The sequence below is a fragment of the Embiotoca jacksoni genome, unplaced genomic scaffold, assembly GCF_022577435.1.
Source record: "Embiotoca jacksoni isolate LCO1_2020_lvr unplaced genomic scaffold, fEmbJac1.0.p SCAF_1, whole genome shotgun sequence".
NCBI classification, from domain to species: Eukaryota; Metazoa; Chordata; class Actinopteri; family Embiotocidae; genus Embiotoca; species Embiotoca jacksoni.
This window is the reverse complement of record NW_027185229.1, coordinates 19,936,377-19,964,356: the sequence shown is the minus strand read 5'-3', so window position 1 is coordinate 19,964,356 and position 27,980 is coordinate 19,936,377. Positions and strand designations below refer to the sequence as shown.

At 39.7% G+C, this 27,980-nt stretch overlaps 1 protein-coding gene across 12 annotated transcripts in view; it reads left to right on the top strand.

The window, feature by feature from the left end:
- The window catches only part of atp2b2 (ATPase plasma membrane Ca2+ transporting 2), a 127,774-nt gene that overhangs the window by 43,348 nt on the left and 56,446 nt on the right, over positions 1 to 27,980 (top strand). For 10 of the 12 annotated variants that reach the window (XM_069146326.1, XM_069146343.1, XM_069146396.1 and 7 more), the window contains exon 2: positions 13,745 to 14,477. In XM_069146326.1, coding sequence (XP_069002427.1) covers positions 14,279 to 14,477 — 199 coding nt within the window. In that variant the 5' untranslated portion in view covers positions 13,745 to 14,278. Of the gene's footprint in view, positions 1 to 13,440; positions 14,478 to 27,980 lie in introns of those variants that run through there. The other 2 variants (XM_069146335.1, XM_069146412.1) reach the window with 2 other exon arrangements.

Genomic DNA, 27,980 nt, shown 5'->3' with positions numbered 1-27,980 from the left:
AAGTTGAACACCTCAAGATAAAAAAATGTTGGTGGTAATTCTTAATTTCATGTCTCTTTAAACTGCAGTAAAAGATGCGATGCAACAAGATGATGCCAGTCAAACTTGAAATGGTGGAAAACAACATGGAAAGACTGATGATCATAGGACATTTTATTAGATTCATTCAGCTGTTTTTATACAGATGAATAGAAGCAATACTAATAATTTTGAGAAATGATTGCAGTCAGCTCAAATAATTGCATTTAGGCGACAATGTAATAAGTGTGACAGGCCTAGGCAAGTTAAACAATGTTTTTGAAGATAGTGTACCTTTTCTATTTGCCAAATTTCCTGTTTTTATACTCCCACCAAAGTCAGAAAAGTTTAAATCTGCTTGAATTGTTAAATAAAAAGGCAGGGAGAAAAAGTAAAGTGATAAAATCGTTAAACGTGATGATATAGTGTCATCAGCCGCTCACTCACTGTGTGAGATACACAATGAAAGTCAAGGGGCAGGGTTGGGTTCCAAAACTCAGTTTAATTTGGGTCTGGGTCCAGTTTGGCAAAATACCCCAAGACCACATAACGGTGCTAAGAAATCTTTTACCAAACCTTCTATTTCACCTAATGATTTTTATTGGCCAAGACCTGCATTGAAAACACTAATGTAATCTTATTCGTATTAGGCACTGGCCATTGCTTTTACTGATTCAAATGACGAACATCACCTTTGGTAGACTATATCAGCTGTAGTTTCTTAATGTTAATACTATATCACTAAAACTTTTGTCCTTTGGTTGATCTGCTTTCTCCCAGCAGCTGACTGTACTGACACACATCCCTCTATAACATAATTCTTTGACTTCCAGCAAAGTGTGTTTTTGTAGTTCAACCCTCTTGCTCATTGCACCAAATTAAATACAGACTCCCTTTTAAACTTTTCAAATCAATATTTAGAGCTAATTCACCTTGTCGTGCTGAATCAGGAACTCCATTATTTAGATTGGATAGTTCGAGAAAAATCAGGTATAAAAATTCAGAATGTTGTTGGTGTTAGTGTCGTGACAGAAAATAATTTTAATCAACAGTCAAAATTTGATTTCCTCTGCTACTCATTTCATTTCCAGATTGTTGCTATGAAAATGTATTGGGCTAGAATAACTTATGTTAATGTGTATTATTTAGTAGCTACCACTAAAAGCTAGTAAAACTTACTTCTTGAACAACATGAGTTTACAGATTATAGTTATAATAGTTATAAGGTACGGCACATTGGTGCAGTTGTTAGTATTGTCGCCTCACAGCGAAAAGGTTCCAGGTTTGATTTTTCGAAATTGCCCTTAGGTGTGAATGGTCTTTGTTTCCATCTGTCTCTATGTGTTGGCCCTGTGATGGACTGGCGAGCTGTCCAGGGTGTACCCTGCCTTCGCACAAAGTGAGCTGGGATAGGATCCAGCCACCCGTGACCCTGTTCGTGATAAAGCGAGCATAGAAAATGGATGGATGGATAGTATATCTTACTTTTAGCAAAAAAATGCTCATGCATAGCATGTAACTGGCTAACTCTCTAAGTGACGAGATATTTCTAACAATCGTGGATAATATATATTGAGTCCAGTTTATCTAATGTATTGCAACACTGTGTGATAATATGACCATGTGATTTATCTGAAGCCTGAAAATCACCTGTTGCCAATATTATCTTCATGTTATGTGAGACTAGATTGAAAGGACAGTTGTTGCATTCAATTTTCTTAAAGTGTTTTCAATGTTTCCTTCACTCCTCTCCTCTCCTCTCCTCTCCTCTCCTCTCCTCTCCTCTCCTCTCCTCTCCTCTCCTCTCTTTAGTCTCCTTCTAGCACACTTAGCCTGTATGTGGTGAATTTAATTAGACCAATAACTCCCTCATGAATTCTACAGGCTCATCTGGAGCAATGAGAGGGCCAGAGCAGCCTCTTTTTTTCCCTCTCTGTCTTCCATTGACCTTGCAGTAGGAAGTTATTGTGTGTGTGTGCGCGCGTGTACACGTGTGCGGATGTATAGGAATGTGCACGCAACATGTACCTGCAGTGGATGTGTGTGTGATTTTGCTTAGTACATGAATATAATGGTATGCATAGCTAAAAAGGGTAATTATCAATATTCCACATTCCCACAAAAGTCTGGCTTTGCTGTCTTTCAAAATGTAATCTTGATACTTAATCAAGATAAGCAAACTTTGTGTCACATTGTAATACGCTTTTTCCGTTCCAGTTTGAAACATCTGAAAAATAACAGCGTGCAGCTGAGCTAATTCAGGGGATAAATGGGTTATAGCAGGACTAAAATGGCTACCAGTGGAGCTTTTCTAAGCCTGCTCTTCTGTTCTATTAACAGTTAGATAGATGTGTTCTACTGCATGCATTCTGCAGCCAATATTACACCATTTCAATTCCTCCTTATCTTCCTGTAGACAGCTGAATTCAAAGCTGTCTCTTTCTATTTCTAGTCTATCTTTCTAGGCCTTATGCCTATTGTCCTATTTTCCACTGAAACCTGGAACACCAGTATCAGCCCTTTTCTTCCTGCGCTTGAACTAACGATTATTCTCTTTAAACAATAGGACAAATCAATCACCAAATCCAGATGTTTGGTAGGTGTTGTTGTAGATGTTAGTTCTGCATGCTCGATGGTATCATCAGAAAGATTGTCAACAGAAACTGATTCCTCATGCACTTGTCAACCCCTACCCAACATGGGATCCTAGCACACTCCAAATGTCCCCCTGTAGGATGATTCCAGCATTATATAATGAACCACTGACGGGCAAAGACGCCAGCAGGCGCACAGGAGGCGAGCAGGCAAGGGAGAAGTTCAAAGAGAAAAGAGGCAGGCGGACGGGGTCGTTTATTTAAATCCAAGTGGGGAACATGGCAGAAACAAAAACATATGTAGATTAGTTGTAGATAGGCATTAAAAGACAGAAAGAACAAACGGATCATCTGACATTTCTGCCAACTGATCTGATATCATGCAAGAATGATAAAAATGATTAAAAAAAACCATACTCTTGCTGATTTAGGAGCTTCCCCTCTAGAATGACTGAACACAAAGCACATCATGCGTGTGTTGTCTGGTTTGTAAAACTAATTCCAGCTACAGTTTGCTTCATACGACTGTTATTCAGATCAGACTAACCCTGCATTAGATTCAAACAATGGAACATTTGGCAATATTGAACTTGGAATTTTAAGGATTAACAGCTTAATTCACTTGCTTCCCAACCCATCTGAGACCAATGTTAGTGCTGTACTGACTACTACAAGTTAAAGTTGTGTAATGTTAAATAAAAATGCCAACTGGTTGTAGATAGTCAAGGACAGCACAGTGTTTTTACAGATTTAGGAGAAGATAAAGGGGTTAGAACTCAAGTAGTAGTATCTTCACCTTGTTATCACATCAGACTTATCCTCAAGCACGCACTCCAGCTGTTCATGTGTGTTTGACAGCTGAAAAGATTTGTCGGTGCCTTTCAGAGGGTGAAATTTTAACTGACAAGCAGTGTTCTCAGCACAGGTACCTTGATCAATTCTATTCTATTCTATTCTATTCTATTCTATTCTATTCTATTCTATTCTATTCCTTGAAGTGACACTGCTGTTGAGAGCCTTCCTGCTTACCTCAGATGATTTTTGACCATGTCTGTCCATTTAGCTGCACAGGATTGACCCATGTAAGAAGCTGTCTCACACTTGGTTTCCATTAGAAAAAGGCTTGCAGGTCAGGATTCTTTCCCCCTGGAAATACATAGCAGAAGAAAGCGGTTAAACTCAATTAGTTTTTAACAACTGGGTTTTGTTACTGAACAATTAGTGCACATATACCGCAGATGTGATAAATTAATTTGAAACTTTACACATCAGGCTGTTTTACTGAACGTAGCCTGAGACCACAAGTTAATCTTGCTGTCAGTCTAATGTAAGACCGTGCAGATCTACTTTTCTGTGAGATTTACAGAGGAGAAGGCATTGCTGAAGTTATTCTCTCTCCTTCAATCAATACACACTGTAGGTAACCTCTTCTGTTTTTTCATCTGCGCATGACAGTAGCAGTGGTAAAACACGTTCCAATAAACTATTGTGCACATATGATGCTTAGCTTAAGTGGCATCAGTGATCAAGAAATATAAAAATTCCGACCCTATCTATGCACATGCTCATATTAGTGGTCTCAGCCTCAGGTAATAACCAGAACTTTGACATTCACAGTCTCGGCCCAATGACACACAAGCTTTGGAGCATTCAACGACAAAAATTATGATCACTCAGTTTGCTTTTCAGAACCTTTCCTGGTTGGAAACCTTACTGAGCAAGTGTAAGACTCAATGCCATCCCTATCATGTGGGCCATATTACATGTGGACTGCACGGTGTGTCATACACACGGTATGTGTGTGGATTAGTAAAATCCCAATGCGCAGATTTGTCATCTACTTGTTTGATGCATTATTCGTCTAAGGTTCAAGTGGGTTATGATAGCTGGATGTATCCATGAGGCTTAAAGGGTGTGAAAGTTGTTATCTGTTTAAAGGGTAAAATTAAAAAGATCAACCCAACTACATTTTCCTGTTTTCTTTCCATCATTGTGCGTTTCAGTCTACATGGCGTTGTGGTATTTTGTAGGAATGCCCACAAAGGCTGTTTGATAATATAATAATGTACCTCAGATGTGAGTAAGGCAGTTTAAGTTAACCTGTAATTAATAAGCAAGACTTAGAGTCTACAGCCACACTAGCAAATCTTTGAGGCTGTACCTAGGTACAGCAATGCTTGGAGCTAATCACTAACATCAGCAGGTGAACATGCTCTTAATGATAATGCTAACGAGCTGCTGTTTAGCATTGTTAAGCATGTTAAGTATCTTAGTTTTGCATGTCAGCATGCCAACGTTTGCTAATTTGCACTATTAATATTAGCATATTGTGGTTGTTGCCAGTATTTGGTTATAAACTAGTTGTTTGAACAGTTATACATTTTGACTCCATGGTGGAGCAGGAGGAAAAGTCAGGGGACCACAAGATTGCCTGGCTACTTTTTTTTGCAAGTCCATTGGATAAATGTTTAGCTGTGTTATTTCACAATTAATCTTTGGGCATCTTCACAGCAATCCATCCATCAAATAGTTGCTGGGATATTTGAGTCTACACTAAAATTAGGGACTTGCCAAATGACGCCACCATCCCTAAAGCCATATTGTTTCATAGACTGTATATAAAGATGGACATGGCATGCGATGACGTTGGTTTGCATTGGAGACAAATTGAAGCCCATAGAACTGCTTAATGGTTGACACCGTCAGGACTTTTTAAATACGAGAAAAAGGATAAAGCTAGGGTAGTGACACTTAAAACCTGATTGGACCTGATTTTAGTGCATCATTTCTGTGTTAGCTTCCAGGCAACATGCACTGCACACATTTCACTCAATGTAAGAATTGCACATTAGACCTGTAAAGTGCATTAAGATTAGAAACCATCGAGAGAATAAACATTTACTTACCAAAATGACCCTGAATTTTGGTATCCCTTGAGGTTCTGTTAATATAATTAACCCAAGAACAAGCCATTATTAAAGTGGACTAAAATCTGATTAAACTAGCTCCCAAACAACAAAACTCTGTGGAAACTGTGTTGTCTACTCCACTGACGAAGGATGACAAAGTTATTATGTCACAATTTAATTAAAACATTGTGCATGTGACAGGAGTTCACCGGTGAATGACCCTCCTGGCGTGCCTTGCCCAAATGGACTGTCAGTCATTTCAGATCAGGCATGTCAATCAAGCCAGTAATGCCCCTAAACATACTTCTCTTGAGGGTCTAACATCTACTTAATTAGTAAATTATTTTCAAAATCACCTCCCACACACTGATCAGAAGGAGTGAAGAAGTTAATGACATCATAATTGCTTGTGGAAATAAATCTCCTCAGCATCTTGTACTGTAAGTGTTTTATTTTCCTTATAGGACCATCTTTTTTAATTAGTCAAAAGACTTTCTGATTAGACAACAGAATATTAGTTGTGGCTTTGTTTAAAACATTTTTTTCCCCCCGATCTTAAAATTTACCACGGTTCCTCTCCTCTGAGTTTGCGCACATAATGACTGACAACTACATGCCATGCTTGAGGTGAATCAGGCTGAGTCTAGTTTGATATGAAAATTAATCAGCAGATAGAAAAACTCCTCCTGATTTACAGGATGATCTTGTACAAAGGCAAAACCACAGCTTGTTAAAGCACCAGCATCTTCAACATTGTTATACTAACACTATACCACCATTTATTATTACATCATTATGTTCTGACAGCATTTGGATTATCTAGAAATTTACGATTACAATCATATATATTCTAAAGTCTTTTTTCATCCCTCATTTGTTTATTACATCGTAATATGCCTGGCAATAAACTGCCAGCATTGATTTGGTTACAGTTGTTAATGTGCATCCACATTGCTGCTCCAGGAAAGTCTACCCTCTACATTTCCATATCTCCCCATACCGCATACTGACAGTGTTGCTTACGTAGTATAATGTCATTTGCTCGCTAAGTACACAACAAGGTATTCAAATGAGCACGAATTCAGCAGAACTCTTTAGAACAGGAACAAGGACAGAACAAAAAAAGGCAGTTACTTGTGACAAGCGATTAAAGAATGAAGAAAAATTTAATGAAAAAGTTGTTCCACTGAAAAAAAGACAGTGACAGTAAATAGGCAGTGTGAAAAGAGTAGAAAAGCATGGACAAGGTAAGAGGAAAGGTGACATTTGTAAACCAGCCTGAATTGGAGTGTGCACTGCAGAGGCAGAGAGCAAAAGAGGCAGGTGGAAGTCGGAAGGCGAGTGATGGAGAGATGAAGTTGCCCACCATTACATGTTATTAAGGCACAGCTTGTCCTCTTTAGGAGGTTTTTTATTTTTTATTGATTCTTTGGACCAACAGCTTATCTCACTGTGTCTCATCCTCTGTCATCTAACCCAGTCATCCCAAAGCTGTAGTATACAGTATCACCAGCTCTCAGATTTGTGCTTCTTAATCTTACTCTGCAGTGACACATAGCAACCCCTGCAGCAATCGAGGTTGCCTGGCCAACTGCTTGACTTCAAAAGCCTCCCACCATCTTTAAACAGACATAGACTAAGGACACTTAGAAGTATGTATTTACTCGCTGCGTATGTGTGTCCCACCTTCCCTCTGACTCATTTCTTTTCGTTATACCTTCTCTTCAGCCTGATGTTAGTTGGAGCTGCAGTCCTTTTCGAGCTCCTGTACTGGTTACCGAAATAATCCTTTTTTTGTCAGACTCTATCTGATGCGCTTAGTTAGCATGACAGCTGGTTTCAACCCAATTAGAGAGCACTGATGGCGGCTGAAAGGAGACTCTCCGTGTGCTTGTTATGTAACAATTCACTTCAGAGATAATGTCAGTGATAGTGTGTTACTCTCTTTCTCTGTGTGTGTGTGTGTGTGTGTGTGTGTGTGTGTGTGTGTGTGTGTGTGTGTGTGTGTGTGTGTGTGTGTGTGAACTCAGATATTTCAGTGCAGTGTTGCAACGCAGATTCTATCTAATACACTATGTATTTGGGGATTCCCTGATCAAAGTGCAATTGTTTCTGCTGCTCAGTTGACATTTATTATTTTATTATACCTCATTCATGTACCTAGAGACAAGTGAAATTTGTTTCACTGCAGAAACTGGCAGTATAGTCCATGTTATACACTACATTTTTTCCTCTTTTTAGAGATCTTCGAGCTTATTTGACTTCTTATACAGCACTGAAATACATAAGTGCTCGAACATTGTTCAGTCATGCACAAAGTAGGTCTTCTGAATTGTGACAGCTAAACGGTGTCATAACTAACTGACACAATCAACAGCTCCCTGTCTTTCTACATTTTGTACAGCTGATATTATACATTTTTGAGACTGTGGCAGTAAGACGCTGATTAGGCCTTTGTGTGGCTGTATCAGCTGTGTCACGTCGTAAGGTGATCATGTAATGTGGTCCATCAAACATCTTGTTAAAAAAAGAGAGTGAGCAGCATTGAAACGAAAATCATAATGTCATGGCACAAACTCAGGAGAATTTGTAAACCTGTCATTGGAAATTATGTGATATTTATGAACAGGCAGGTGTGCAGATAAGCTCTGTCAGTGAAGTTTCCTGCATTATTTCCTTTCACAGGCAGGGGGGGCTGTATGCCAGTGATATTGGTAGGGATGATGCGGTGGGCACAACTTATACCTCAGCTCTTCCTGACTGTACTCAAGGACATTCAGAGAAAGACACACAGATAGTGTTCCCGGCTTCACCGTGAAGGGCAGCAAACTATCCAGTGCTTGTCAGACCAGGAATTTGACATCAAGGAGAAAGCAGCAATTATTACAGTGTTGTTTCATCATTAACACTTGTTCTTTGTAATCACAGAGCAGAACAGACAGACCCAGACGACAAAGCACTAAGCACTATGAGGCACACAGCAAAACATTACAGGGTAAATTCAATCTTTAGATAGAAAACGTAATATCATATGGTACATATTGTGTGAATTTGAAGTCTTTTTAAAAAAAATGGAGAGTGAAGAGAGACTGTGATGTTGCAACGACACAATTACATTAGAAGTTGCCTAATGGGATTTATTTTATTGCTCAAAATCATTATACTCTATAGCCTCAAAGGTGAACCTAAGCTGAATGTTCTAAAATCAAATCTTCAAACCCTCAAAGCCTCAAATATATGTGGAAATGATTGTTAGGATAGGAAGACAAGACATTAGATGAATGTATGTACCCAACTTGGTACATATTTAAAAACTCAAATTATTCACCGAGGTTGCCAGAGATTGTACTGAAAATAATACCGAAAAATATATTTCCCCACCAAAAACTGAAAACTATTGCAGGGTATATAATATTGTGTTATTATCTCTGTTTAATGTGCAACACATGACAAGTTATAAAAAGAGTTATTGGTCATCAAAGAAACAAACAAAAAACAATGCACAAACTAAAACCACCAGCACTCAGAAATGATTGTACAACTTGTTATGGGTTATGTGGTAGACTTTTGCTTCACTGATTTTGTGTTAATAGCCTTATCTGTGTTTAAGCTATAGCAGATCCGTCTGTGGTCTTTCAGTGGTTTGTCATAAGGCAAACACAATATAGTATGGTGGTCAGATGGTCTTAGCATCTGGCCGTCGAGCTTAACATTTTGATGTGGCTCCCATATGGTGTTCAAGTTCATAAAGTCCCATTAAGTGTGTCTTGCACTTTAGGTAAAAAGCTGTTAATTATTTGCACAATGTGCACTTTCTCCTTGAGTGTTTGATCAGATGTTACTCATTACTCACTGTCAGGTCATGGGGAGCATGCCAACAATTATGCAAATGAAATGGCAAATGGGGAGGGAAGTAGACAGAAGGAAAGCACAGCAGGAAATGTTTCAGTCAGGTTTGGACAGAAAGGTGAGGAAGAAGAAAACATTGGATTTGGTTGGACTGTATATAGATAAGTACAAAGCAGGATTGGGCGAAGTAGCGAGAAATATTGGCAACAGACAGTTTTTGCTAACCTGACGTGCCAGATGGTTTGTTGCACACAACCATCTGAGAAGTCGTCCGTAGAAAAAAATACTTGGCAGGTGATTGGATTAACCATAACTGATGGTCTTGTAGCATCTACGCTAACCTCTTGGGGAATCACAGTTGTTGTTCCTCGAACAAACAGACGCTTCTCGCTGTCATCACTCGTTTAAGCCCCATAGCTGCCAATAGTTCCTCTCAGGACACTGATTGGTCTGAACCACTGTGGTCCGTACATACATGTAAGCATATAAATTAGACGCTGATTAGATGAATTCACGCATTATCACGTGATCTCATAAATCTACCTGCCGTTTCACGAGGTGCTAACAAAATCAATAAGAACTTCACGTACCAACACTTGAGGAAAAAAAAAAAGTACTTCTACAGTAAGGAAGACCCATGTGTGAATGCATACTAAACACCACCAATGGCTCAACTTGCAGCTGCCCGCTTTTTCCAAGGAAAGAGGAAATCAATTGTGTTCACATAAATGCATGATCGTCTGTGTTTACATTCCATAAAAAGTAGAGCATCATTTGCTTTGAAGTTACTCAGCTCAGGCATTAGTGGTGCACCTCCCCTCCATCTTATCCTCTGCCTTGCCCTTCCTATGCTTTCCAACACTTATTTCCTGATTCTCTATCCCTCTTTTAGAACCTTCCTTTCGTCTCCTCCTTCCACCATCTTTCAACTGTTGTCGCCGGCTGTCTGTGTCCTCCCTCCCTCTCCCTTCCTCCCTCTCACATCTCAGTCTCTCCCACTCCTGGACATGTCAGTGTAATTGAACGATAGGCGGCTGCATGCCAGCAGCAAATGCCGCCACCACCACCACCATCAGTCACTCATATCACCAACATGATAATGTGAAGCCTGAAACACACAGTCTTACATGGTGTTTAGTGAACATATGTGGAGTGAGCATCTGACACCCTGTGTTACATTAATAATGTAATACTGCATCCACAGTTATATATTTTTTCTCACTACATATATATTAATCCACTAATGGACAGCTTTAGCAGCTTTTTGTTTTTGAAATACTGGTGATCAATTAAGTTTTTATTTATATTTTCTTTTTGATTAGCATTATTGATTTGTCATTAAAATCCCTGAAATACTCTGTACCATCTTGGATACTCCGCAACTACAACTGTTTAGGCAGAACCAGAATCTACAGGAACCAGAGCCTTGTTGGTTTCAACTTTTCCCAATTATCCAACTGATTGATTACCTGGGAAGGATAAGCTAGTTGGATAAAAAAAAAAAAAAAAAAAAAAAATCGTATTCTTGGTACAGTGCAGGTATACCAGCAGAAGTCGTGATAGTGGCCGTGTCCCTCTCTCTTGCAGATGGTCCATCTGGTGCAAAAGACAATTACCTGTGTGATGTAGTTACTGTCTGCAGCCAACCTCAAATACACACACATACACACAGTTTCCTGGGAGAGCATTTGTTTGCTTTCATTTGATGCTTTTGGAGGAACTAGCTGGCACAGATGTCTGTCTTGGCATGCAGAGAGTACCACCAACATTGATTGGACCTGATGGGTGGGTGGGTGGGGTGGGGTGGAGGGGAGTGTGGGGTAGCATAGAAGGTTGGAAAAAAAAACAGAGGGGAGGATACAGTCCTGCCCCATGCTGTCCATCTTTGTTTAAGAAATTGAGAAAGCCTCCAAAACCATCCATTATTATTACATTATTCTGTAAAAAAAGACAGAGACGATGGATCCTGTGGAGTTACAAAATGCCTCCATCGTCCAGATGTGTATTCACATGTTAGCATGGTCTCTCACCACCCTGATGTGACAAGGTCGTGCCCTGCTGTTTCCAATCCCACAGCTGAGTCTGGTACTGGTCCTATCGGTACCATCATTCTTAATATTTGGGACTGGACACTTTGCTCAATGTGTTAGTCTGACCAATTTAAGCAGTGCGTGCCACCAGTGCAATGAATCTGACAGTTCCCACTGCCCACTACCTCAGAGTTGCTTTCATCTGCTGCTAAGTAAACTTCCCATTCCCACTGCTGCTTCCAAACCGGCAGACAATATGCAAACAAACAGAATCCTGAAACATGCTACCCTCTGTTATTAACTTATATTTCAATGTGCAAAGCTGGTCAAGTTTTGAGGTGTCTTTTAGGTGCTGGACTGAGTCACTTTTGATTTATACTACATACATGGTGATTTTATAACATAGATTTGTTTTTTTGGTCTTTTACATGTAAGAACGTGGTGCCCCTTTAGGAATGCTACACCACACCTGATCGTATGATCGTATAATTTGTTGGATGGACTGACGATGCATTGACCAGTCATGCTCTGAGTGTTTCTTTTAGTTTTGGCTGACTTTGCTCTTTAGTCAGATTATATTATCTAAATACATTAAGTGTCTGCAGGCACTGCTGCATTATGGCTTCTTAAGGGCCGCCTCGTGGAATTATTTGCAGTATTAATATTGTGCAGTGCAGATGATGGAGAGGCAGCATAGTCTCTGCAGCTTTCAGCCGAATACAAAACTATGGGGCTTTGATTCCAGGTCCCCCCCTGAGTGGGTGGGTGGTGATAAAGGGCAGCTGTGAGGCAAAGGATTACTTTGGATAATAATATTAATGATGAACCTTATTTAGAATCATCTCGTGAGGAGGGGGATCAATATGTGACATGCTGGGTCACTGATGTCACGGATTGAAAATGAAGGCACACATGTAAATCATTGGGCACAGATCGATAGTGTTTTGTGTACTGTATTATGATGTTATAGGTTTGTTTTGAAGTGGGTAGACAGTGAGAACCCAGTGACTTGAAGAATAAGGCCGGCTACATTCTATATTTACTGTGTTGTCAATGATTTACATACAAAGGCTTACAAGGAATTGATCCTGTTAACAAGTATTGCTTGTGTGGCACATTTTCCTGTGTTATATAGACCTCTATTGTTGTCCTCAATCTATTAATAAAACAACAATGAGCTGCAACATAATGCTGGGTGACATGTGACTATTAAAATGAGCTTCGGCACTGATTTTTCTTTTGAGCCCTGATACTGAAAATACTCACCAGAGCACCACATGTCCATTAAACCCCCTTTTTTAAAAAAATTTTTTTAAATATCTTCTGATTGACTATAATGTCTAGTTCTTTTAGGAAATTACCTAACCTAACTGTTTGAAATGAAACTGTGTGATCTGTTTTTAAATGTTTCAATTTTCAGTAGAAACTGAATGACCTGGGCAGAGTGCTACAAACAGGTTAAAGAATCAAGAAAACAACTGGAGCTTTCAGTGATTCTATAATAACTAAAAAACATAGAATAACACTTTTTCTTTTTTTTAAATTTCAAGACCTTTGTGTTGTTAATATAAACTGGATACAGTCTTTGAATTACTATAATTCTTTAACTTTTTTTTTTTTTTTAACCAAGTAATTTTGTAGAGTAAGAGGACATGAGACATGGAGCAAATTCATTAATGCAATACATTACAAGACAACAGGTGGAGAGGAATGTCTAAGATGCAACTGCTTTGGAAAGGTCGCTTACTGTAGAACGAGAATTGGTGTTGGAGTGATTGGTGAGATAGCAGCAGCTCCACAGCTCAGCCCATCCTCTCCCAGTGACAGCGCGGCGTTACGTTCTGCCTTTCCGCTTTGTCGTCAGAGCAGCCCCAGCCTCCCGCCCGTGCACACCTCCTCTCCGCTCTGCACCAGAAAGGAGCATTCTCTTCTCTCTCTCTCTCTCTCTCTCTCTCTCTCTCTCTCTCTCTCTCTCTCTCTCTCTCTCTCTCTCTCTTTCTGTCAGTTGGTGTGTCCTCAGAATGAGGTTAGCAGCACCAGCAGCACCACCAGCAGCAGCACCAGCAGCAGCAGCAGCAGCAGCAGTAGATGTAGATAGAGACAGCAGCGGCACAGTTACTGCAGCAGCCAGGAGAGGCTGTCCTTCAGCTGAGCACCATCTACTGCTGCATTCACCCCTGCCCTGAGAACGCAACGCTCATCCTTGTGCTCTCTTTCTCTGTCTCTCCCCGCTCCTCCCTCACCTTCTGTCCTATTTGAATTCATCTCTCTCTCTCTCTCTCTCTCTCTCTCTCTCTCTCTCTCTCTCTCTCTCTCTCTCTCTCTCCTCTCTCTCTCTCTATAGCAGTGATGGGGAAGACCACCATGTAGAGACAGAGAGGCAGCAGAGGCAACAGCAGAATAGCAGCAATGGGAAGCCACACATGGAGCGGGTCTGGACTGCAGCCGTGGTGAGCCTGAGAACTACAGGACTTGCAGCCACCATCATTGCCCTTCTCAGGACCTGACCACTGGGGCTGTCCAACGCTTACCTGGATGCTCCCCACTCGTGTTTTGTCATCCCCTCCTCTCCTCCTTCTCTGCTGCTCTCTCTCCTCTTCTTTTGTTTCTTCTCTTTATTGGTTTTTGGTCTGCTGAGATCTGTCTCTCCTGAAACAGAGAAGCTTCTCATCAATTTATCCGCTTGGATTTTTTTCCCCCCCCCTTTTTAATCTATCTGCTCACTTTACCCTCAAGATCTATTTCCCCCTCTTTTTTTTTTGGCTCGTTGTTGCCTGCTTGATACCTATTTTGGAGACTGAGCTCTGTTGGGCAAGCTTTTTGTTTGATCTATAAGCAATAACAAACACTAATCTAACTGACTTGACTAGCTGACATCATGGGGGACATGTCCAACAGCGATTTTTATGCCAAGAACCAAAGAAATGAGGAGGACCATGCGGCAGGCTTCGGCTGCTCGCTCATGGAGCTGCGCTCGTTGATGGAGCTGCGTAGCACAGAGGCGGTGGTCAAGCTCCAGGAGGACTACGGGGGAGTAGAGGGACTCTGCAAACGACTGAAAACCTCACCCACAGAAGGTGAGTCCCCCTGCTTATCTATGTATGTGCGTGGGTGTGTATGTGATAACGCACGCTCCGGTGTGTGTTGTATGAGAGATGTGTCCTTCTATGTTCTACTGGATATACAGTGGATTTTACATTTCCATTGTATTTTCTGTTTGGTTTGCACATCGATTCACTTGGTACACATGCTACTTTTGATTTTATAATAATTGGTAAAAGTACAGACATGCAGAAACCTTGTAAAGCACCTGGAGAAATGCATAAGCACAGCATCAGAATTGCACACAGGGGAGGGAGTCCCGTTTGAGGGGACTAATGAAAATTCTTCGCAGCCAGCAAGTGTTAAACCTGTTTAGTATGCACAGAAATCTCTCTGGACAGTTTGGCCAGCCTCACTCCCCCCTCCCCCGCAAAAGCATCCCACCCTCTCTTGTCATCCTGCTCTACAGCCAATCAGATGTAGCCTTATTAAGGAACAGGTCGCTGGATCAACACCGTAGAGGTTTTGGCCACGTGGGATGTGCTGTGGCATCTGCAAATGAGAAAGCAAAATTTGTTAAATTCCTTTTTTTCTGTTAAATATTTGGGGGTAATACATAGTAAATATTTACTGTATGCTGTGCCAATGCCAAATTTCTGCTTCTATGTTTTCATCCTAGTGGATATAATGTAGTATCATTACATTTTAGCACTAGTTTATTCTAAGAAGAATTTCAAGGAAGAAAATGTAAGAAATGCGTAACAAAATTTGTGGTGATGATGTCAGTCAAGTCACCTACTACACCATTCCTTTTATATGCATTTTTAATATATGCCTACCTTAGCTTTGTCATGATATGCCCTTCAGGCTATTCAAATATATACGCATGCACTTGTTATTTAAATGCTAAATTCTCTATCTACATATTGCATTAAGTTAGGACTTTTTCTTGCTTCATGCCCAACGAGCATACAAAATGGATCTCTCTTCGAGCTACTCCTGAGTATTGAATATTTATTACAGTGCTGAAATCATCCACCTCCAATGACATTGGGATCATTGATCAGTATTCATGTAGTGTCACCTGTGTGACATCAGAGGTACCCTGTAACCTTATAGGCTGACAGTCAAAGAAGATTGTGTTTCCTGATCTTCCAATTCCAGTCCAACTACTTCTAGGTCAGCTCGTGGTGATGCCTGCGGGAGAAAAAATGGCAGAGTAAACTAGATAAATTCAGAGTATCTTCCTTATCACAAAGTTGTATAAAAAGTGAAATTAGGTGGAGTAGGAAAACAGTGCAGATGAACACGGACTCAAAAACACCTCTGGTTCTTTATCTTCAGTTTTCTCAGTAGCCTGGTTCCTTGGACTGTATACCTGCACCCAGGATGTAGTTACCTATGTGTTGACTTGTAGGTGACTTTAGGGCGAAGAGCTAGGGTTTCCCACAGGCAGCCAGCAGGTGAATGGCTTGAGTCAGTCAGAGGCCAGATAGGTTGCCAGGCTACAGCTTAGTTTCTGCGAAGGGATGGCATTGAGCTGCTTGGCATATGACCCGATTCTTATGATATGGGAGAAAAGACTTGTTGGGTGCTGACAGTACAACTATTTTCTCAAGAGACAGTAGAGCGCTGCAACACATCAGTAGGTCTTCCTGAGAAGGGGGCAAGGGATTCTGAAATAGCGCTCAGGGCAGTGCCGTTCCTCAGGGGTTGGAAGGATGGATAGGTGCTCAGGCCAATGATAATCTTTGATGATGCAAGAAGGGAGAGTAGGAGGATACTTAGGCAGAACTTGCAAAACAGAAAAAGTAAATATAGATATGTGTGGAAGCATATTGTGTTCAAAGACTCTGCACTGGTTAGCTTTTCAGGCAATTTAAACATGCCTGCAAATTTGGATAAAATGCTGTAATATTGGGAATAAACCAGTGAATGATTACATAGAGACATAACTACCATCTTATGCTAAATTTGATAATGAACTACTACTTTTTTAGCCAGGTACTGTATGCCTAAGAGTGCCAAACAGAAGAAGCGAAGACTATTGTTCATCACCATATTTGCAACATGAGTGTGGAATGATGCCTGCAGTGTTCCAGAATTTAAACGAGCAATAAAATGATCGTAACGGACATAAAATTATAATTACATTTTCCCAGTCTCGCGAGCATCCTGATTAAATACAAAAACATTGCATTTTATTGGTATGCTAAACACTAACCCTGCGTCACAATCTGCAGGCACGCAATTAAACTAAAATTAAAGTAATTAAACTTGAAATGAAATCAAAAGTATTGTAATTATTAACCATCTTTTTGTCATGGGAAATCTGATTTGCATTTTGCCATTAATGTCTACACAGTGTCAACTACACTTAATTATCTTAAAACATTACATAATTGCAAAATTAATGTCACGAATATATGATTCATAATTAGTCAATACATGTCATTTAAAACCTTTCAAATTCTCAGATAAAACATGTGCCTTTAGCTTTTCTTATACCAGTTTAGGGCTTCTAAACTGATTTCATTCACAATCTTCTTGTCAATGTATTGTTCCTTCTGGTTGATATGTCCAATATGTAAAATAATAATCATAAAAAGAATGATCAAAAATTAAAAAAAATGTTTCTGAGAACTTTAGAATGTAGATACAATGTAAATTAATGCATTACTCAAAACACTGCACTCTCAAATGTCTGCGCCATTGATTCTATTAATGCCATCAACATACAGCCATTTATTGGGTCTCTAGAATACATTGTGTATTTTATGCAGTACTCTGTTTAGCTAAATGATGTGCTTCTATATCATGTTTTAATTGTTAAAATGGATTTATCCAGTAAAAATGTTGATTAAATTCGAACTTTTGGTAGATGTCTTGTAGGACAAGACATGCTAACAAGCAGGATCCTCTTCTTTGGTTTTATTTATTAATATTTATAAATGAATTGTTTTCTCTCAGGAACAATGACTAAATGCAAATTAAGTCATGATATCCGGTACCATTTGCATAAATGATTCTACTGTAGCTGTTTTTATGTTTGCCGTGTGTGCCCCCCTGCGTGCTGTGTGGTTGCTCCACAGAACATATGTTACCTCAGAAATATGATCACTGTAATTATCCTTTAAGGTATACTGTAATGCCTGCTGTCATCATGTGGAGTGTGTGTAATATGTATGTGTCCCAGGGGCCTGCGTTTGATGTTAAGAGGCTCTGAACAGGGTTGACCCTGTGTACTGTAGCCAATACCAGCCCTTTCACATGATACTAACAGTTCATGAATGGCGATAGTGCATTATGCAACATAAATGCATAATGGCTCTGTGAGGATGGATATGCAACCAGCAAAGAGGTCACACTTTTGACAGCATGCTTTTAGATTCAGCAGGCACTAGGCTGCTGCTGCATTGTAGCTACAGTGCATTAACCTGTACAATTCATAAAAAGTGGCACAACGGGCAGCAGTGAGATGTTTAGGAGCTCGTTTATCAATTAATTTGAAAAAGAAAAGCATTTACAAGCTGAGTGATTAGAGAATGTATGAAACACTTGGGACTGCTGGAGTATCTCACACAAACACACCCACGGTACACATTATGAACGTGACAGCAATTGAAAAACAGCACATGCAGAACAATAGCCATGTTTTGGGAACCACACGGTATATAATGTTTTTTTCTGGTTCTTACCCTTCAATTTTCTCACTAGCCTGGTGCCTTGTATCGTGTACCTGCACCCAAGTTGTAGTTACCTCTATTTTGCCTTGTAGGTGACTGTAGGGTGAAGAGCTAGCGTTTCCTTTCGGCAACCAGTAGGTGATTGGCATGAGTCATTCAGGGGCCAGATGGGTTGTCAGGCTACAGCTTAGCTTCCAAGAAAAGATGCACAAATCTGCTCAGGGCATGACCTGCTTCTCCTGAGCTAGACGAAAAGACTTTTGGTGGGTGATGACAGTACAATTATTTTCTCGTTAGACAGTACAAAGCTGCAACACATTGGTAGTGTCCTTCTGGGGCCGGTGAAAGGAATTATGAAAGAGTGCTCAGCTTTTCCTCGAGGGTTGGGAGGATGGAGAGGTGCTCAAGGCATTGATAGTCTTTGATGTAATGAGTGAGGGTGGGAAGGTACTCAGCCAGACCACAAAACTACAGTGACAACCTTTTCTTGTAATTTACGTAAGTACAAATTAGAATAATTAAAAAATGCACATAACTACAGGTTTACACTAATTTGTTGTTCTTGTTTTATTTAGTATAACTAAATCTTTATCAAAAACACCTATGATTAGCCTTAAAAGATTGGCTTCACTGTCCTTGTCACCTTTTACATACTATCTAGTTCACTGTCTGTTTAGCTGCACATCAGTATGAAAATCCTATATTGTACATGCTGAAGAGAGATAACACTAAATACAAAATAATACAACAGCAACTTTAGAGAGACAAACAGAACTCAATCCAATTGTGAAATTAAGAATTATTTCTTGGTTAATAACTTATATTATAGCCTGAACCCTACTGACTGACCTATTTTATTATAAAACAACCAAGATCCTTTAATTTCATTCCACCTCTTTTTCTTAAACTATTTTTCTTTGCTTTACCACGCCTCATCTCGGTATCCCAACTACCTACATCTATCCGCCTCTCCTTGGCCTTCAGTTCACCCGAATTGAACTGCACATGCACACACTACCTACAAACCTCCCTCATCATTACCTCTCCCAAACCCCAAAGACAGTTTTACGCCTGTTTTTGATGAAGTCCAAACCAGTTGCTAACCTTAACTGCACTGAAAATCTACACCTAATCATCCACATCCTGACTAAACTGGCAATGATGGGGCTGCCTGCAGCTTAATAATATGAACAACTCCACCTCATGTCTCCTAGCCACCTTTTTTTATTCTCTTCTTCACCCCATAGGAAGTTAATAGAGCTATTTCAGGCTTTTATGGCTCTGAAAGTGAAGATCTATTTCTCTTTCCTCTATGTAGACAACATCAGGTTGTTTGGGTGTGGTTGTAAAACTCTCCCAGTTTAATCATCAGTACAAAAGATGAGCAAATACATTTTTGATAAAAGGTGCAAGTCTGTGTTCATTAAGATATGTGGGCAATATGTTTCGTTCTCCAATGGTGATAAACGGTTATTAGAATCCAAACAGTGTCGCCTGTGTGACGTCAGTCAGTCGGCAGTTATAGAGCGAGCCTGTTGTGCTAGCTCTGCACTCTCTCTCTGGCAAAACAACCACAGCTGGGTGAAGGAAGACCTGTAACTGTATGCGGCTTGCGATTTTTCCTGGGACTGTCGCCACAGACACCCATCTTGTTTAATTCATAATACTGCAAATGCAAGGGCTTATATCAGTAAGTCAATGGCTCAATTGCCATTGTCTTACCTCCTTCAGTGATAGGTAGTGATTTAATACATTTATTGAAACCACGGCTTCCATATTATTCATGAAATAAGCGAACACAATTCTCTTATTGCTAATGGCAAATGGGATTGAAATTTTATACTGTGAAGAAACAGAGCCCGGCTAGCTGTTTCCCCATTCCTTTGTTGATGCTAAACTAAGCTAATCCGCTGCAGTCTTCTAAATCTCTGCAAGTAATCGAATAATTGTATTTCCAAACATATTTAAAAAAAAAACTTTAAAATGGGGGAAAATATTTCCTCTCACTTTGCAACGCTATCATGGATGTTCTTCTCACTACCTACCTTTGTATCTCCCCATCTCCCCTTGTCTGTCTCCTTCAGGCCTCCTCTTCATCAACCCTTCCACCTGTCCTGTATCTCCCTCCCTCCGATTCTTCCCTCTCACTACACCTTTCCTCTCTTCTTTTCTGTCGCCTCTCTCCTCTCTCCTCTGTTCCCATTTCTATTTCAGTGTACTGGTCCGTCGCTGGTATCCCAGTGGACCATTGTACAGTGTAGCCTATATAGACCTGCTCTACATCTATAACCTTCATCATCTCTCGCTCTTCTACTGTCACTACTTTTACTGCGATAGTCACAGTTTAATAATGCTCGAAAAGTAGCACACCATTTTTTTACTTTTGTGGAAAATATATTTTACAAAATGTAGATTGATTTTTGATTTACATTAGACAATGTACCTTTGTTCAAATATAAGGTTATAACTACATTCAATTTGACTGTAAGCTGATTTGTCTCTGGTAACAGTAGGCTTCAGTAAAAAAAAAAAAAAAAAAAATGCCTCTTGTAACATTGGGCGTTGATAAGTGGTAAAAAAAAAAAAAAAAAAAAAAAAAAAATGTGCTACAGAAATGCAGGTGACTATCAATTGACTGAGGACAGATCCCAGACAGAGGACAGTGGTGGTTAGTGACCAGATGATACATCATATATGCTGCCTGTGTTTCTCATGGGAGACCATTGTTGATGGTTCTTGTGTAAACACTCCAGTCTCCGTGGTGAAATACTTATTTATCAGAATGTGACTCGAAACTATACACCTTCACCAGATTCAGAATACCTACACACACACACACACACACACACACACACACACACACACACACACACACACACACACACACACACACACACACACACACACACACACACACACACACACACTATAGCCTCTCCCACATATATCTGTTGATTGGACAGAAGTGATTGGTATTTCTGCATCAAAGGACACAGATATGAATGTTTTGTGGTTGGCAGATAAAACATTAATATGTGAGACTAGAAGGAAATAAAAGGTGAAATGAAATGGAGTAGGGATTGTCAAGAAGACAATTGGCCATAATTGTTACTGCAACAGTTAAGGCACTTATTATTATTATTATTCAACTAACCATTGAAGCCAGCAGTGCAGTTTCAGTCTCATGATTCCACAAAGTAACGATGCCTTCCTCTCCTTTTGTCAACCCACAGCTATCTTGAATTGAAACTCAACGTGCAGTGTGAGTTAACACATCGTACATGTTTGATAAAGTTGGCTAAAGCTGAAGACAACAAGTGGTGCACACCAGAATGTTCCGGTTGGCGCTTTACTCTAGAATTTTTGATACAGAAGCACAAGGGTCTAGACATAAATAAAGTTCTGAAAGTAATTGACGTACTGAAACAAGTAAATATATACATACATTCGGACATCGTATACCGAGCGGTTCAGAGTGATTACACATACTGTTACATACCTAGTATGTAGCATTCTTTGTAATATCAATACAGTGCTCTGCTACTGTTACTTTTCTTCTTCCTCCCACTGAACACATCTTGCCCTCAATGTTCTGTGCTGTTACTATGATGAGGCCTTTATGAATTCTTTACATAACTCAGGAAACTGTTTGTGCCACTCATCCATTATCTACCTCTTTTCACCTTCTCTTTATTTTCTCTTCTCCTCCCTTTTTCCTCCCTGTAGCTGAACAAAGTTCAGTTAAAACACACCACCTGCTCTCCTATTTCATCCTCTTTCTTTTTCTTTCTCCTTCACTCACTCAAATCTTCTCTTTGTTTTCCTTCCAATCTGTTTTTATCCCTTCCATGAAATGTCATCCACATTTCAATGTCCGTTCTCTAAAGCTTCCGCACATTGTTCTCTTCTGTTCGCAACAATGTTTTTGCTTCTGCTCCATCCTTTCCGTCTGTCTGTCCCTTATCCCACCTATCCTCCTCGCTCCCTTTCTTTTCCACCCTCCCTCCCTGATGATCGTACTAATCACGTCCTCCACTCGCAGCACCAAGAGCACGTTCCCCTCTGACGCAGTCTATTTAATCTCTGTCCCACAAGGGATCTCTCACATGGAGCTGCCTTGTTTAATAAGGACAAATTCTCCTGCTCTGTAACTCCTCTCCTCCTCTCCTCCTCTTGTATCTACCCTCCCCTCTCCTCCCCTCCCCTAGTGGCTCTGTAAAAGGGCTAGAAAAAAGTAGAAAAAGAGAGAGAATGAAATAGGAGGCAGTGAAGAAGGGAGAGAGATGGCTCTCAGAGGACAGATTATAATTGATACACAGCCATTTTGCTCTGCGAGGAAGCAAAACCACACTGTGGGTAGACACACATGCACACTCTCATACACACCACCACTCACACAGGTGTTCTTCTGCAGTATAGTGCCAGTGACCTTGAGGCAGACTGAAGCAGTATTGTGGTTCAACACTCAATCACAGTTATAGATCCAATATTAAGAAGACTTACCAGAGAAAGAAATGTGCAGTCTTAAGTAAAATTTCAGCTAATGCATGTCTTTGGTCTGTCTTTAAAAACAGACAGATTTGTATTATTGCTTGATAAACATTTGAATAATGCTGTTTGGATCAGTGAAAAGCACCAGTCATATAAAGAAACATGGGACATTTTGGGTTGTCACAATCTACACACAAATGTAAAATTTGAAATCCCGTTGGTGTATCACTGGAAATACGGCAAAGATTCAAAAAACCCATCATGTGCCATGATTATGTAGCTTTACATCGTTGTTGGTTTTTTTGGTGGTTTGTGAAAATGCTACATACAGTTAATGGGGAAAAAATATAATTTTACAGCTTGATGTCAATGGGTGCAAACAAACAAACCTCATTAAAATGTGATCATCAAGGATCACATGGTTTATACTTCAGGACATCAGAAAAAAATAACCTTTCAAGAATGACTTACTGTACTGACATCTAAATCTGCTGGCTTGATGGCTTGCTGTAACATGACAAGTCCGTGATTTACAGAAAATTGTTGCTGTAGATTTGGCCGCTTGATATGAAACAGAACACAAAAGCTTCCATCCAGCAATCATACAAGTTTGCTGCTTCCTACTTATCTATTAAGCATAAATACACATTTCAAAAGTTTTTAGTGACAACTGATTAACCATTTGCATGCATTACAGCAAAGCTGTGCAAACTGTTAAATTCAGCATAAAACAAAAGTGTGATCACTTCTTAAACAGTTTGGCTGTCATATCAGGGTATGATTAGTGTCTCTAGAGAAGGACACCGTGTGATGGTTCTCCAGACAGCGATTAAACAAGGTTTAAAACTAAATTCATATCCATTAGATATCCCCTAACAATCATCCCTGGTTGAGAGCTAGACCGGATTTGTATTTAACAAACTGGCCTTTAATGTATGAACAAACATGAAACTGTGTACATTAATAATGGTGCCTGTCAGCTGAAAAGCCTGCATACCATGTTGATTTACCTTATAATAAATGAACCATTTACAACAGAACATGCATTTAATGAACTAGACAAGTGGGTTTATTTTTTTCAAATTTTATCTAATTTTAAGAGACTTTGTCAAGCAAGCAGCAATCGTTTGAGACTGATTGTTATGTTGTGTCGTGTGCATGAGAGGTACTCTCAGGCAGACAGATATATAGACACACACACAAGCTTGCACACACACACACACACACACACACACACACACACACACACACACACACACACACACGGATATTGGACATGGCCAGCAGTCAAGTCAGCTGTCCCCAGAGATGCCTGACTGAATTAAGAGGACAGATGCCAAAAACCAGACTCTACTGGCCTGCTCATATGGAGCTCGGTGCTGACTCACAGCAGTATACTGTATATCTGTCCGTGTGACTATATGCTCAAGTGTACAGAATGGAAGACAGTAAACATGACTGAAAATGTAAAATTAAGTGTGGCTGTCTTGGTAGTGTCTCTAAATCAAGCGAGTGCTGAAAAAAACGTGTATGTGCTTCAGCAATTTTTTTCTGGAGACAAATTTAAAAGAAACATTGGTTTAATTTCAGTTAACCTCAGATTTCAAGTTTCACTTTATTTAAAAAATTAATTCCGTTGCAGGTTATTGTGACAGTTTTATCACACAAAGATTGACTGTGCAGTACACAGAGTTTATTTATTTTCTTCAATGTTTTGATGACCCTGCCTTCAAATGAATTTGTGATGTAATACCAAAGCATTGTTAGAAATTAAATCACATTTTACTTGTAATTCTCTCTTCCCGCTGTTCATAAAGGAAAAGAATCACTTTAGGTGACAGTTTTGAAATGTTTGATGAATGCTTGTTCCAAGGGACAGGTGACCACCTCCCTCCATACCACCCTTTTTAACTCTTTGTTTTAAAAAAAGTTATTGACCACCAGGCCAATAGACCGCCTCCTTACTCTTGTTCCAGCCTAACTGAAAATCTGCCCTTTGATTATTCATTTTGCTGAAAAATTCAGTGTCACAAACGGACTCCTCTAAATGCGTCTCTGTCCAAAATTGCTGTCACGTATCTCCTTCCAGGTCTTCTCCTCTGAAATGTCCTGAACCGGAATTGGCTGGTGGAAGCCAGGAGTTAGGATAGTGAGTTGACAGGCGTGGCGATGCTTTTAGCTGTACATGCAGAGTATGGGGCTATAACCGGCTTGTTTCTCTCCATGTCAGCTCTTTTCCTGAGTTGACCTCTCTCCTCCCTTTTCTCCCGCTGTGGGGCAGAAGAAGGGTGTTACTGTTGCTGCCAACACAGACAGACAGCATTTCCTTCTCAAGGGCACATAAACAGATACAGTCTTGAACCAGATCCAGCCCTGCCTTGCTCAAGGGCACAAAGGAGCTGTCTCTCAACATTGAGTTTGCACATGACGTCGAGAAGAATAATCCACAACAACCCAGCCTCTGAAGAAAAGGCGATCGAAAACATGGATACGGAAACTTAGAATTTTACCTTTTTCAGGAACCTTTAAAGTTTATCCCTATGTGCCTTGCCCATTGGCATTAAAAAAGCAGAAGCTGAGCCTTTTTATTCTTGCCTGGGGGAAATAGGGATACTGCTACAGAGATAGTCACACTTAGCCAAAGGCACAGGATCAAAGCACCCAAATCAAACACTGTCTGATGTGCAAACACATCGTTTCAGCTTCTTGTACTAATCTGCCCCTTCTCTTGTGACGGCGTCATTCACTTCCTGCAATTTTATCCAGTCAATACATACAACAATAGTCAAGTCAGGATGTAAAGCCATCTTTACTGGGTCATTTTGTTCATAAACTCTGACCCAAGCTTATAGTTTTGGATGCAAACACTCATGTTGGGGTGAATATTTCCTTTTCAACATAGGAGATTGATTGTTTTTCTTTGTTATGATAACATAACGTGCATTCTGTGAGTATAGGATAACTGTTGGACTTATAAAAAAATAAAACAACTATGTGATTAGTAGACAGAGAATATATTGTTAAATAATCAAGTAGTAAATCAAATCATTTTTTAAAGCAAACTTCCCAAAACATTGGTATTGCCTTTGGATCAATGAATTTCTGATTGACATTTTACATTGTTTTGGTACATCTTATAGAATAAAGTGTTCATTGAGTAATCAAACAATAACCAATAATTTATTATGAATATCATTTTTAGTTACAGGCCAATTCCTCCGTCTTCCATTTTGTGACGTATTTTACCGTTACTACTATTACTGGTGTTTTAGCGTATCATTACAGTACATAAATATAACTCTTGTCTAACATTAGTGGTATGTGGAAAAATCAATTGTGTTGAATACAGTCTAAGTATATCTGTTTAATGTGAGGAAGATTACAGGAGACGCATCCATTTGTGATAGAGCTTTTTAGACTGGAGTTTCATTGGCTCAGTTACAGTGTACTCAAAATGCTACCTCTTAGCACAGGAAGATATCAATGCTCCTTAAAGTACTTCTACTACTTAATACTATACGTCTGCCACTACTATGATTAATTTAACATATAGTTCATGATTTAAACATATTGTGCTACTTCCCATTGATCATCAGCACTGAAGCTGAGCAATGTATTTCCCCTCCAGTTCCAAGCAGACAGATAATAAGGGGCACATTAGAGTGTGTTGATTTCTCTTACCTGTCATGACTATTTCATGACACTCTCTGGTAGTTTGAATTTTAATAGCTGTCCCTATTGTGTCCAGGGCTTATCTGAGCCCCTGGGAGAAACCAGAGACTGACACCCAGATGGGAGACAGCAGATAGACCACTGTCACTCTCGCTTTCAGCCTCTTGGCCCTGAATACTCTCCCTTTTCACTCCCAGGGGGGGAGGGTTGGTGATGCGTGTGGGTGTGGGTGCATACGCTGTGCTTGTGTGCAGTTATCGACATGGCTGGCTAAAGCCGCAGAGTCAGGACAATTTGAAGCAACATTTTTTGAATTTGAGATTTTTCAGTGTAATGCAGTAGGAAGGCATTACCGCCTTTTAAGTCAAATTATTCAAAATGATTAAGTAACTTGTGATTCAGATTATGATGTGTAAATAGGATTATACAGTACAGCAATTTATAAACTCTACGTCTTTAGCATTATTAATGCTGTCAAAATCTTATATGTGTACAGATATGTGTACAACAGCTCCTATATAACAGCACTGATTCACACGAGAAGAATAGGGAACAGATGTGTTTCTTCCATGTATGTGTGTAAAAGAGACAGTTGGAAACAGAGTGGGCTGGGTTGTTTCAGCCAATGGACTTCAACAGCTCTTTATTATTTATCTAAGTGTCTATAAGGTAAATAAGAATACAATAGCAATGACATTTCGTCAATAGATAGGAAAAATGACCTTTGACAAAAACAAAACGGGGGAGTCAATGGATTTATGTAATCTTAGCAATTAGCTGAATAACATAGATGGATAGATGAAGGAAAGATGGACGCCTCATGGATGAATGAAGAAGAAAGAGGGATTCAGGGGTAGAGTGATTGATTGAATGAATGGTTGGACAGTCTGGAATTACAGGATGAAGTTACTGACCCCATTACACTTTGCCCTTATCACTAAGCAGTTGTGTCTAAACACTCTTGCACACTCTCACTATCTCTTTCTCTTTCTTTCCCACACACGCACACACACACACACACACACACACACACACACACACACACACACACACACACACACACACACACACACACACACACACGCGCACACACACAGAGGCTGTAAACAGATGTCTCATTAATGTTGTGTCCACATCTAGAGCAGTCAGGCCAGCTAACATTACAGCGTTTGAGGCTCAGATGGTAGAACAGATACACTAAATGACTAATAAATTCAGCAAGACACTCATTTTTTTTTTACATTCTTTTTTTTTTTTTTATTGTATTCCACTTTCAGTGGCTAGAATAAGCATATTTGTATAGGCACACTAGTACTGCACAGTTCTCGTCATGTTGAGAATGAAAGTTTTTTACACCCAAAAAACCCCACAATTCCTCACCCATGCACAGAATTTTCTCAAAAAAAAACCCCAAAAAACTGTGTAAGGAATTTTAAAATGGACCATATGCACTGAGGCTTTAGTCTCACATGAGTCACTATCAGTTTTTTGTCTGATTTTCCAAGAAGTGTAAATTAAGCCTTTGGGTATTCAAGTTCTGTGATCTGAGCAGCATACAGCAAGCACATCTATAGCTGTTTTGTTGACTAGGAATTGTAGAGAGCTGTTTTCCTTTCTAAGCATTATATAATGTGCCCTTTTCTCATTTTAAAAAACAAACTGCGAAAAGTATCATCATAGAAACAAAAG